The 12,372-nt window shown below is 41.2% G+C and overlaps 1 protein-coding gene across 1 annotated transcript; it reads left to right on the forward strand.

Annotated features, from left to right (window-relative positions):
• The first annotated feature begins 258 nt into the window (after positions 1–258).
• Positions 259–7,469, forward strand: BTF3 (basic transcription factor 3). The gene is made up of 6 exons (XM_086479282.1): positions 259–314; positions 626–694; positions 3,558–3,671; positions 3,858–4,059; positions 6,536–6,592; positions 7,101–7,469. The coding sequence occupies exons 2-6, from the start codon at positions 626–628 to the stop codon at positions 7,145–7,147; spliced, it is 489 nt and encodes a 162-aa protein (XP_086335408.1). The 5' UTR covers positions 259–314; the 3' UTR covers positions 7,148–7,469.
• Positions 7,470–12,372: the final 4,903 nt, after the last annotated feature.

Genomic DNA, 12,372 nt, shown 5'->3' on the forward strand with positions numbered 1-12,372 from the left:
GGAGGGAGGGAGGGCGGGAGGGAGGGAGCGGAGGCGGCTGGCGCGGCACGTCGAAGCGGCCGGAGCCGGCGCGGGACCGGGCTCCTGCAGGTCCCACCTGGCGGCCCGGCTCCTCCCCGTGGAGACTCCGCCCCGCCGGCCCGGAAGGGCGCCCCCTTGCCGAACCGGTCAGGGGCGCATGCGCTGTGCGGGAAGCTGTGTCTTCCTTCCGGCCGCCATCTCGCTCCCCTCCGCGTGCTGCGCCCGGCCCCGCGCCCCGCCCGCGGCCCTCGGCTTTTCCCCCGCTCCGGTGCTGCCGCTGTCGCCCCGCGAAGGTACAAAGGGGGCGGCGGGGGACGGCTGGGAGGGGGCTGCTGCGCGGCTGGGGGCTGCGGGTGGTTGGGGGCAGAGAAGGCCGTTAGGGGCTGGGCCTGAGCCCGAGGGGAGCCGCGTTTCCCTCAGCGGCGCTGTGCGGAAGCAGGCAGCCCCCTTCGCGCCCCTGTGGTGGGGCTGGGGCGCCTTCCTACTCGGAGGGTTGGGTGTAGGTGTGTGGCGAGCGGTGGCTGCGGAGCCCCCCGCGCCCACCTGCGCTGCCGCTGGGCGCTTCCTGACCCGCCTGCCGTGGGCGCTGTTGTTGCTTCCGCAGATGAAAGAAACAATGATGAACCAAGAGAAGCTCGCCAAGCTGCAGGCCCAAGTGCGCATCGGTGGCAAGGTAGGAGCTGCCTCCCCACCCAGCCCTCGGGACTGCGTGGCCTCCCACGCACGCCGGACCTAAGACGAAGGGCCCTGAAAACTGAGGTGTCGAGCAGCCCGACGTACTCACAGTTTGGCTTGACTGCCCTCAGGGGAAGCTGCGCTGCTGTAGGGATCACTAGAGTCAGTTCCGTAGAAGCAGTGTGTGGTAGCTGAACCCCCAGCCTTGTCTCCTTGGGCTTGCTGTGACGTATTACAGCACACTTGCAGCCGGTATTCTTTTATGGGCTATTTTAGAAGCTGTGTAAGATTTGAAGTGAGTAGACCTTAGAGCAGGTGAGCTCAGGTGCAATTTTCATAATAGATTATAGAAGGCTATGTTCCAGACTCTCATTATGAATCTTTAAGATGCTTGTGTCTGTTTTTTTGCCTCTTAGAACAAAGTTGGAAACTCTGTACTTGTCATACTCTTGTAATTGTAGGCTAACACGCTTAGAAGACCTTTTTGTTTTGTTATGACATCTACATACATGTAGCTGTGTGATTGCTGAACATAAAGTGTTTTTAATATAGTTGTATGGTAGTAAACAACTTTTTAATTACAGTGTTAATTTTAAGGCAATAATTTTTTTATACCTGAGAAAGTGTGCACACAATATTTTAGCATACAAATTCTTGAACTGAACTCTTGCTGACAGAGTTCCAGCAGCTTTCATAACTGTGTTTAATTTTTTTTGCCTTTAGCTGGAGATTTAGAGAGCTTTAAATCAGGCATGATGTAGTAATTGACTGGCTTGGTGATTTTGCATATTCTTTGTATGGGTTACTGGTTAAGTAGACAACTGCTGTATTAATATGTTGAGGATTGTGTGCATGTTACCAGCGTGTGTTAGTTGACTATAGAGGCTTTTAATGTTTGTCATGTAAGAGAATGCATTCAGATCACAGCTTTTCGATCTCTCTGGTCAATATAGGTCCTTTAGAGACATTAAGCAGATCTTATAATATGCTGTTGGTGCTGTCATTCGGTTTTAAAATTGGTCTGTGAAATACTTTAAATGCCTGAACTTGACTTTTTAAATTTGTTTTATAACTGGAAATTATAACTGGGGTTCTAAATGGCATTGTCACCATGTAAGTTGAGATGGGTGTGGAGGAGGCAGAGGGATGAGAGTCACTTCTCCTTGTGATAAGAGGTTGCACATTACTGCTGCTCGAAGGCTTTTATGATGTTGCAAGGATGTAGATCTTACAAATAAGCTAAATAGGATGTTTAGGTGGAGGGCTATTGTAGTACTTTATGTGAAATTTGATATTTTTCTGTAGCATATAGCTACAGCTAAATGTCGTGGCTCTTCTTCCAAACCTTTTTAGAGGAGTGGCAGATGAGTTTGTAGTATTCCATTGGTGGCCTGCTGTACCCACTGCTCTTTATTATAGAGGTAGAGGGGTATGAACAGCATGTCTCAGCATGATCAGGGTAGAATTTGCTTAGTAAAAACCTGTAATCTTTAGAAGCTTAAATCTATTGAGATGAAAGCAGCAGCTGTTCATTAAAACTAAACTCAGATTGTCTGAAGTTTGATATCTGTTTAATACAGGCACAAAGGAGGTACATGTTCCTACATAGCCTTTGGTTCAAGACGTCATTTTTTTTGAAATTTGAGAGATCTTTTGTCCAGAGAGACTTAGCACATGCCTTACATGACTCAATTTCTGGGTAGTCAAGGTACTAAAATAAAGCCATTTCTATTTTAGTAGTTTCCAAATTGCTGTGTGCGCTAACCTGACAGTAGCAGGGAATGAATATCAAGCTTTCTAAACAAATGACTAAACTTCTGAGTCTTCCCAGCGTTGTTTGCATATGGATTTGTTATTAACATTCCTCATTGTTTGTAACTGAATTGTATTAGAGTTGTTAGTATCCAGCCAGTTTTCTGACTTCCACCAGTTAACGCAAAAGGTATTGCAGCTGTTTATATGTCCGGGCAGCAATACATTCTCGTGCTGGTTGGCGCATGGGCAACTGGAGTAGGAGGACTTGGATTAGTAGTTATAGTGTGTCAAAAAGGAGCTTAGTTTCACTTATTCCTAGGCAATTTATATCAGATTTTATTGAAGCTTTATGGTTGTGCAAGGAAGTATGGGACAAAACTTTCTGCTTTTTCCTTGGTATAGTAATCTTCTAATTTGGGACAGTTACTTCTCTGGAGAAATCTAGAGCTCTGTGTCTGTAGGGGAACTTAAACTTTGCTTGTTTTGCTTTTTAAACAAGGGTGGTCTGCAATACTATGTAGAAGTATTTTTTTAAAACTTTTTTATAAAATATTTTGGGAAAATAAGTGTTCTTCAAATACCTAAGTCCCATCAGATGAGAGATGTCTACTTGGAATAAAAATTTAGTATTTTGAGTATTCTTATATTAATTTTTTAATGATGTGTTGATAACTTTATGGCCTCTGACTGTTATATGAATTTGGCTGCAATTTAAGAAAGATGATCTAAGTAAAAATTCTGAAGCTTCAGAAATTACCTTATTTCCTAAAATACCTTCAGTTTTATGCCTGTAGTAACAAATGAGGGCAACCTTGCAGATTTTCTTTTCTAAGATGCTGCAGAATCCCTGTAAGAATTGTGGAATAAACATTCTCTGGTGCATTGCTTCCTAAAACCTCATGCTTCTCACAGACATGCAAAGCCTGCCTTGCAGCAAGGGAAAGACTGCTGCAGTGCAGCTGGAGGGGTGGGGTTGTATGCACTGTGACACAGAAGTAAAACTTTAAGTTGATTTGTAGATGGCTGCAGAGTAGTTACACGGCCCGGAGGTTTAGAGTTTGTGAAGAACTACTAAAGTATTAATTTGTAACTTTTTTTTTGCAAAGGGTACTGCCCGCAGAAAGAAGAAGGTTGTCCACAGAACAGCTACAGCAGATGACAAGAAACTTCAGTTTTCTTTGAAGAAACTGGGAGTCAACAATATATCTGGAATTGAAGAGGTAATTTCTTCAAAGGAGTAAGTAATTTTCTATATAGAAGTAGAAAGTGTATCGAAACCAGTTTCCTGGTAAGTAGCATCCTAAACTTGTCTGTAAATTATCGGTAGGTCTTTATCGAACTTCACTTTCCTGTTAAATTGAAAAGTCTTGCTAAACTGCTTCAAATACTGGCTCTTTTTCTTGCAGGTAAACATGTTTACCAACCAAGGAACAGTGATTCACTTCAATAACCCTAAAGTTCAGGCATCTCTGGCTGCTAACACTTTCACTATCACCGGCCATGCTGAGACAAAGCAGCTGACAGAAATGCTTCCTAGCATCTTAAACCAGCTCGGAGCTGACAGTCTGACCAGCCTGAGGAGATTGGCAGAAGCTCTACCCAAGCAGTGTAAGTTGAAACTTGGAACGCATTTCATGCTGGCAGCTGACATGAGGCTTATCTGTATAACAGCAGTGAAATTCAGTGCACTCTTGCTGTCTGCAAGTATATTATAAAATGCTTATAAAGAAATGGAATTCTTAGATCTTATTTATAGCTCAAACCCAATGATGAGTAAAACTGAATAAAGCAGAGGCACCTGTTAGCATATCTTGCAGCTGGTCTAGGACTGGAAAGCTATAGCCAGACTTGATTTCATGGTAGTGTACTTCTTGGTTGGGCTACCGTATTTTGACTTATCTTGTTCATTAAAGCTAGGAAGACTCTGGAAGAGTTAGGTTTTAAAAAAAGAAAACTTTTGAGTATGTCTGTTTTGACACTTTGAGTGGAAACAAGTAATAGAGAAAGGGACTTGAGGACAGACATCTTGCAACTACTTTGCTGCATCACAGGTGTGAAGGTAGTTCTTGCATGGGCTTTTTGATAGCTAGGAAGGAGTTAAACAGTATGTTACAACTTCGCTGTGTGTAGAGAACAGGACTGCCATGGGCATTAAGCTAAGTACACCAACTTTATCTTAAATTGGTAAAAGAACGTGAACGCTTGTTCTTCCTAAAACTGTGTGGGAGAAGTAGAGGAAGGACTTAAGTATGTGGTGTTTGGAAAAGGTGCTGCCAGTGCAGGGTGAGAATTAGGAGTGAAAGACAGGCTTGTTGGTACTGGGAGCATTCCTTGTCCTGCATGTATGGTCTTCCTACTTTTCTGAAATATCTTAAGCCCATTCCTTCCAAGGTGTGGAACATCCCAAGCACAGAGAAAGGGGAGAAGAGTATCATTATGTCCAGTTTCTAGTAGGTCTGGACTTGATTGTTACTTTTTTTCTTCCTGTGCTTTGCTGCCAACAAGACAGCTTCCATTTCCCTTCCTAAAGTTGCTGGCATTTCCCTCTTGTCAACTTCCCACTGAAAAAGTCCTACTAGAAGTAGTCTTCAGAAGGTGGGGTAAACTGCTTCTTTCCCTGTGGAGCTCAGGTCCTTCTTGATAATGTCACCTGTGTGGCTTCCTTGTGGTAGTAGTAAAAAAAAATTTGAAGGATTTAAAATGATCCCTGAAGATCTCTTTTTCTCGTAACAGGGCAGGTATGTTCTGGATAAGCTAAATCGTGCAATTTTAATATTAGGGAAGCTTGTTTAAAGTGCTTGCTTTGTGTGACCTAGTAAATGGCTATTCCTTTCCACTTTGGATAGTTGCCAGAGTGGTTGCACAAAACTTTCCATTCAGCATTGTCTGCTAGATTTGGAAGCCTGACGTTGAAGAGTGAAGTGTCTGTGATGATTGCATCTACAGGTGTTAAAGTAAACTTAGTCTGGTCTTGGGGATGAGAGAGAATCAGACAACTTAGGAGGAAATAACATGGTTTGCTTTCAAAATGTTGTATTTGATGCTAAGATGCATTTAAGCTGTAACAGCTTTCTGCTGTTTAAAAAAAAAAACCAACAAAAAAATCCCGAAGGGTTAGCAGTGACCTTGTCCCAAGCCCTTTCAGACAAAAGTTTATGCATTCATCTGTTTTGCTTCTGTAGAAATCAGGGTACAGGTCTAGTATGAACCTATCTCTTTCCTCATGCTTTTCTCGAACACTGAGAAGGATTAATTAGGATAAACCTGAGTAGAGAGTATGAGGTGGCTTACCCTTGGTAGTACAGCTAAGAATAGCAGTAAAAGTAGTGGCACAGGCACCCAGGGACCAGAGATATCTATTTGTAGCATTATATTGCTGTAAGTCAACAGATGCTCGTTGGTCTGCTCCAGTGGACATGGTTAAGTTTCACTAGCTCTGGCAAATACAATGGGAATAGTTAAGAAATTACTGAATCAGCAGAGATGTGGACCTGAACAGATGATAACATCAACCACCGAAGTGTAAAATTGTGCATGCAGGTCCATACTCCTCTGACTTTGCCAGGGAGCAGTAGTACCTTTAAGTACCTCTAGTCATGTGTGTCTGCCTGCAGCTTCACCAATGCAACCTCTGTTTTCCTTGAAAGCCTAGGATCATAAGAACATTTATTTTCTTTAAAACTTGGTTATGTAAAATATGTAAACCATGAGAAACACTGAGCAGTTAATAAACCAAGCTGCTTTTAAGAGAAACAGTCAGTTAAAATCAGTCCTTGTGTTTGTAGCTGAAAGTGATTACCATGCAAGGCACTTGGTGTACCTAGATACAGGATAGTGACTGGTAAGCTGGTTTAGCATGCATCTTCTCATTTCCCCACTGGGCTGTTTGAGCATTATCAATAACAAAGGGAATGTGAACTTCCTAGGTTAGCTGAAGATTTTTATTCAGCAGGGGAACTCGATAAAGCGTTGTGGTTTAGCTCAGGATCTTTGATTAATGTTTTCAAAAAACACAAAGCAAAACAACTAATCAAGACGCCAATGATGAACTTGACTGATGCTTTTGAACTACTTTCCCTTGCAGCTGTGGATGGAAAAGCACCACTTGCTACTGGTGAAGATGATGATGATGAAGTTCCAGGTAAGAAAAGGCATGCAATAGAGGAAAAGGAAGTGAATTTTGGCAAGAGAGCATGTGTAACCTCAGATTTGGGCAAGGATGGCAAGAGTATTGACTAGTCATACACTGTCGCAGAATTTCTGCGGGCAGATTGTTTCGTTGTTTTTGGACACCATGAGGGACAGTTTACTGGTTGGAGCTAGCATTTTTGTCCTGTGTAGAAGTAATAGCTACAGACAAAAGAATTATTTAATATTCAGTAAGAAGTATGGAAGAAGCTACCTTCTCAGTATCACTTTGCCCAGCTGTGGGTATAGTGAAGTTAAGTGCTCTTAGAATTGTGCTTTATAATGAATCATCCAAAATTTAATGGATTGAGCAAGAATGAACCATGAAGCTCTTAAGTTATAAGCTGGAAGTTTTTTATCTTGTAAGCACTTGATATAAAGTAGAACTTCGGAACAAAACAAAAATGTTTGGCAAGGTGCAAGTGGGTCAAAGTTTAATTTCAATGTTTTTTTTTTTCTAGATCTTGTTGAAAACTTCGATGAAGCTTCAAAGAATGAGGCAAACTGAACTAAGTGTCACTTTCTGAATAAAGTTAAAATTTGACAAAGCTACATGGAGCTGCTATTTTATATTGTGACTGCTTTGATTTTATTTTTGTTTCCTGATGAGATATCAAGATCTGTGATACTTGGAAACTCCTTGAACCTGCAGCTCTTTAGTTACTGCTTGTACACAATATTATTTGTGTGGCCTGACTGAACAAACCTATGCTTTTAAATAAGGCAGGTTGCTAATGGATCTCTGCCTAGAGACAATTTTTGAGTAACTTGTATACAAGCAAAACCCATCTTTCATGAACTTTGACATACAATAAAAATATAAAAAACTCTGGTGTGGCTTCTTGTCAGAAGAGCAGGAAATAAATTTGCCATAAATATTAAATAATTATGAAAGGTCTTGCTTTTCTGCAGAGCATGTGCCTTTTGCTGTGATAGAAAACTGGCTTCTAAAAAAATTTTCTGTGAATAATAGAGCATTTTAGACTTAATTGGTGAATTGCCAGTGTTCTCAGGTCAGAGCTACATATGCTCTAAATCACTTGTAATCTAATGTATGTAAGAAATAGATCTGTATTGTAGAAACGATTATTGGTAGTTCAGTGTAACATAAAATGTGCAAGTTGAGAGACAACTGTGCTTGGCCTTGAAGAACAGTGGCAAGCTGTTCGCGTTTTGTGGCAACTGGATACTAATGTTGAATTTTTATCTTCAGAGAGTGTTTAATAGCTATTTCCAGGGTGTAGCTATTTTATGAGTTAAATAATACTTTCCCAGTATTTAAATTTTATTTACCTGAAAAGGTCAGTTATGTGGGGGAATGAAGTACAGGAAGCGGAAAAAGCATTAATAGAGTTGATAATGGCTCTTAATTAAGTCTGTATTTAGCATCTTCAAATCTATTAACTAATAATTATATTTGGATGTGTCAGAAATATGTTCTTTCTGTTTATGTGTTCCAGAAAAAAAGAGAGCTTGTTTTTTTGGCACAAGAAAGACTTCTTAAATTCCAGTCTGACATTTGCACAGCTGGACCTTCTGGGGTGAGGGCTAAACTTCATGTCTGGGAGTCTTCGGTGTTAATGTTAGGTCAGATCGCTTCAATAACAGAAGCTAAGTGAGGATAGAAGAGCACTCAACTGCCAGCCTTCTGAGGTTGTTTCTGGAGCAAATACTTCTGGAAGTTCTTCCTGACTTGCGTGGCATAAAATCCGGGGTAGAGCTTTGCTATGGCCATAACAAAGTTCTCTTTGTGCCTGGGGAAAGGTGGGGCTGTGTCTGACTTGTCAAGCACGTTTGTAGTGGTGTAAGTCATTGCTGTTGGGAAACAGTGGAGGAACTTGTTCTAGCTATGCAGCTACTGTGCTTTGAGGTAAGACAGCAGGCTGATGTGAGCGTGAGATGGCTAAAGTCAGGTGCAAGAACTTGGAGGAACAGTTTCAGTTTACTTGTCTCCATTTGCAAATACCTTATCAGTAAATTAGACTTTTAGAATTGAATTAATTAAAACTAAAAAGTGCAGTCATTGCACAATTGTGGCAATAGGGTAGAAATACTGAACTGTGCAAATTTGAGTTTTGAAATGAGGATGGTGATGTTAAGCTAATTGCACTGTAAAGGTAGAAACCAAATTCTACAGAGCTGTTTACCATGCTTCCTGTGACCTCTTGAGTCAATGAATCTGTACTGACTTTCTGATAAATCCATAAATGTGTTGCCCATTCTGGCATTCAACTACGTAAGTTCTCAGAAGTACTTCCTTTAAGCCACAATAGCCCTTGCTTATGAAAAGTTTCATTTTGGTTTCTGTATTGTGAAGTGGCTTAGTGTCTTGTTTAGATGATCTAAACTGTTAGCCTTTTCCCCACTAACAGACATCCTTGGTGCTTAAAAAATAAGAGCCTTGCTAAAACAATGTCTTTGAAATGCAAAATAATGCTAATCCAGTGATAAACAGCATGTCTGTAGAAGTCTACAAGCTGGGGACGCTCTGGATCAGGAAATACTGGCACACCTCTGCACCCCCAAACTGACTGAGGATCAAGATAGGATAAAAATGTGTTCTTGATTATAGCAGATGGAAGTAGTTCTCTTGTTGGAAGTCTGTTTTGTGTCTGTGCTCCGTCCTGGACTCAACGCTGTGATTATTTTCTCTTACTAAGAGGTTTGGTTATGGTCTTCCTAGTCGGTCATTAACTGCTAGTAACTGAAAATAGTTGTGTTGATGTTTCTCACTGGCTTGAACTTCGACGTCACCATACTGTAATTACGCCTTTATGGATTCACACCTCTAGTCTTGCTCAAGGAAAATGATTTCGTATCTCCATTCCAAATATCTTGGACAATGGAGAAACAAAAACAGATGCCTGCATTTCTGTTGGAACTAAGGTTTGAGCTTTTTATTTTTGAAAAGCTACGTGAATGTTCTGGTTCTGTCATGTCAAACTTTCTAACAGCTTGACTCAAATGCAGTAGTGGGTACTAGTGAGTTTTCTTTCATCATTTTTGCAGCAGATTTTTAGAAGTACCTTCATCATTGTTAATCTTGTGCTTCAAGGGCTTTGTTCTTGTTTAAGACTAGTATATTCTAGTGAAAAAAAACAAAACGGTTAAAACCCTCTTGGAAGATGATGAGACTATGTATTTTTATTAAGCTAGTGTGGTGTGTATATATAAATAAAAAGCTCCCCGATGTGGTTTTAAAATAATACAGTTCTTAAAGCTGTAGAAGCATCTTGAGTTGGTGGTTGTTTTTTTTTTTTTTTTTTTAAAGTCTTGTGAGTTTGAGGTTTTGTCTCTTAGGAAATGCTCCCTGTGAGAATTTAAACCATATAAGTGGTAGTGGATATTTGACATAGGTGACCAAGGAGGATCCCTGGAGTTGGTTTAAAATGTTCACAACTTGATACCTCAAATACCAGATCAATACTTGTTATCTTATTATGTTGATTTGCTGAGGGTGTGGGGGAAGTTCACATCCTACTCCTAGAAATTTTGTGCTAATAATGTGTTTTGTGGGTGGAGCATCATAGAGAAGTTTCACCTTCCCTAAGCTTATCTCTGCTGAAAACTTAAATGTCACATTATGGCACAGATAGAGTAATGAAGAACACTTGAAGAGAGTATCTTGCATTTGTCAGAGGCAATAGAAGAATTAAAAGAAAAACACAGTGTGGTCAGAACAGTGACTAGGAAAAAAAGCTTACATGTGTGAGTGTTATAGGTGGTGGGAGGTGGGTGGGGCAACTGAGTATTTTTCAGGGAGATGGGAGGAGTGACTGAGCAGCCAGAACATGGAGGGTGGTTGATCATCCTGGCTGTGAGAATCGATTCAGACAAGTTGGGGAACAAGGCAGTTAATATTCAGCAGAGGTAGGAAAGCCTACATGGAAGTCTGTGTTGATGATGACTAGATTGCAGCCTTAAGTGACTGGCAAGATGGTGGTGTATGTAAAGAAGAGAGATTTTTTTTTAAGCTAGGTATTTTAAAATATTAACAAATACTTGCAATGCGGCTCCTGATTTTTCTAAGCTATTGTTTGTTCCTTTGCAGATCTATAGTTTCAGCCACATCCTGCAATTTGTGAGAGTTGCTGAAAATATTTCCCACTGGATGTGACAGTTAAAAGATCCTGACCTGTAGCAGAGATTGGAGCCTAGGAGGAAGTCTTATTTACAGAAAAGGAGCTGACAGTTCAGCTGAGCCAAGCTTACTTAGCTAAGGTGAACAGTCTATAGCATGGGGGAGAGTCATGATTAGTTTGGCTGTTACTGGAACTCGGTAACTTTAGAGATGGGTAAAAAGTGGATGCATCTAGTAGTTCTGAGAATCAGGAGTATAACTATTTCTGAGTGTTCTAATCAACTTTAAGCTGTGGTTTCCTGGTAGCATGAGCTCCTTGTGGTCTCATCATGAAGGTCTTTCATTACTCTGTTAATATTCTGCCTTCATTTCATGCATAGATTATCATTAGAGAGTAATGCTAATGAATGGAAAGAAGAGAGCTTAGGTAATACTGTTACTGTATTGTCTTGCTGTAATCTTTTTCGAGAAATAGATTTAACAGATACAATTCATGTATTGCCTTTACATTGCAATGAAGGTTTCCTGGCAATGAAAAGAACCATTCTAACAATGTTTGTGTAGTGCAGGGATTAAGAAGACTTTTACAGATGAGTTATGGCCCAACCTTTTGCATTACTAATGAATTGGAACAAATCATGGGTTAATTAGTGTTGTAATGGTATAACCACTAAACATTGTTTTTATAGCAAATGTCTGTTATCCCTTATGTAGGCAGAAGGCAGAACTCTTAAGCTATTTTACTGCTCTTCAGATCCTGGGCTGGTTGAAGGTCAGTTTGATCATGCAACAGTGCTTTTGCTACCCAATAACCAACACTTGCAACACTTTTCTCAGACAGTCAGGGATTTGATATGCCATGCAGAATATTGGCAGAAATACGGTGGAAGTATCTGCTGCACTTGAAATCCCTATTCTAAACTTGTGTTAAGTATGAGTAGTGTTTAGGGGTTTTGCTTGGGTTTCTTGAGTACTGGAAAAATGTAGGTGTAGGTTGTGCCCTACTGTCCCAGTTTTTAGGAGGCACTTGAAGTTGAGTTAATAGGTCTTAATTTCTCTGGTTAGAGAACTAGACAGTGTTTTCTAGCACTGTATCCGAGTTCATAATGTCTAGTGGGCTTACTGGAATCTCAAATTTCAGCCATGTACATGTGAGCAGTCTCTTGCTTCACAACCAATGTTAAACTTGTGGCACGTGTTTGCACCTGCTTATTACCATAGAATGGTTTGAGTTGGAAGGGACCTTGAAGATCATAGAGTTCCACCCTGCCATGAGTAGGGACACCTCCCACTACACCAGGTTGCTCAAAGCCCCATCCAGCCTGGCCTTGAACACTGCCAGGGAGGGGGCAGCCACAGCTTCTCTGGGCAACCTGTGCCAGTGTCTCACCACCCTCACAGGAAAGAACTTCTACCCAATACCTAATCTAAATCTCCCCTCTTTCAGTTTGAAACCATTACCCCTCGTGCTATCACTACACTCCCTGATGAAAAGTCCCTCCCCACTTTTCCTCTAGGCCCCCTTGAAGTACTGGAAGGCCGCTACAAGATCACCCTGGAGCGTCTCTTCTCCAGGCTGAACAACCCCAACTCTCTCAGCCTGTCCTCATGGAGGAGGTACTCCAGTCCCCTGGATTATCACTGGTTTTAAA

This window comes from Leptosomus discolor, chromosome Z, assembly GCF_034619465.1.
Source record: "Leptosomus discolor isolate bLepDis1 chromosome Z, bLepDis1.hap2, whole genome shotgun sequence".
Lineage (NCBI taxonomy): Eukaryota > Metazoa > Chordata > Aves > Leptosomiformes > Leptosomidae > Leptosomus > Leptosomus discolor.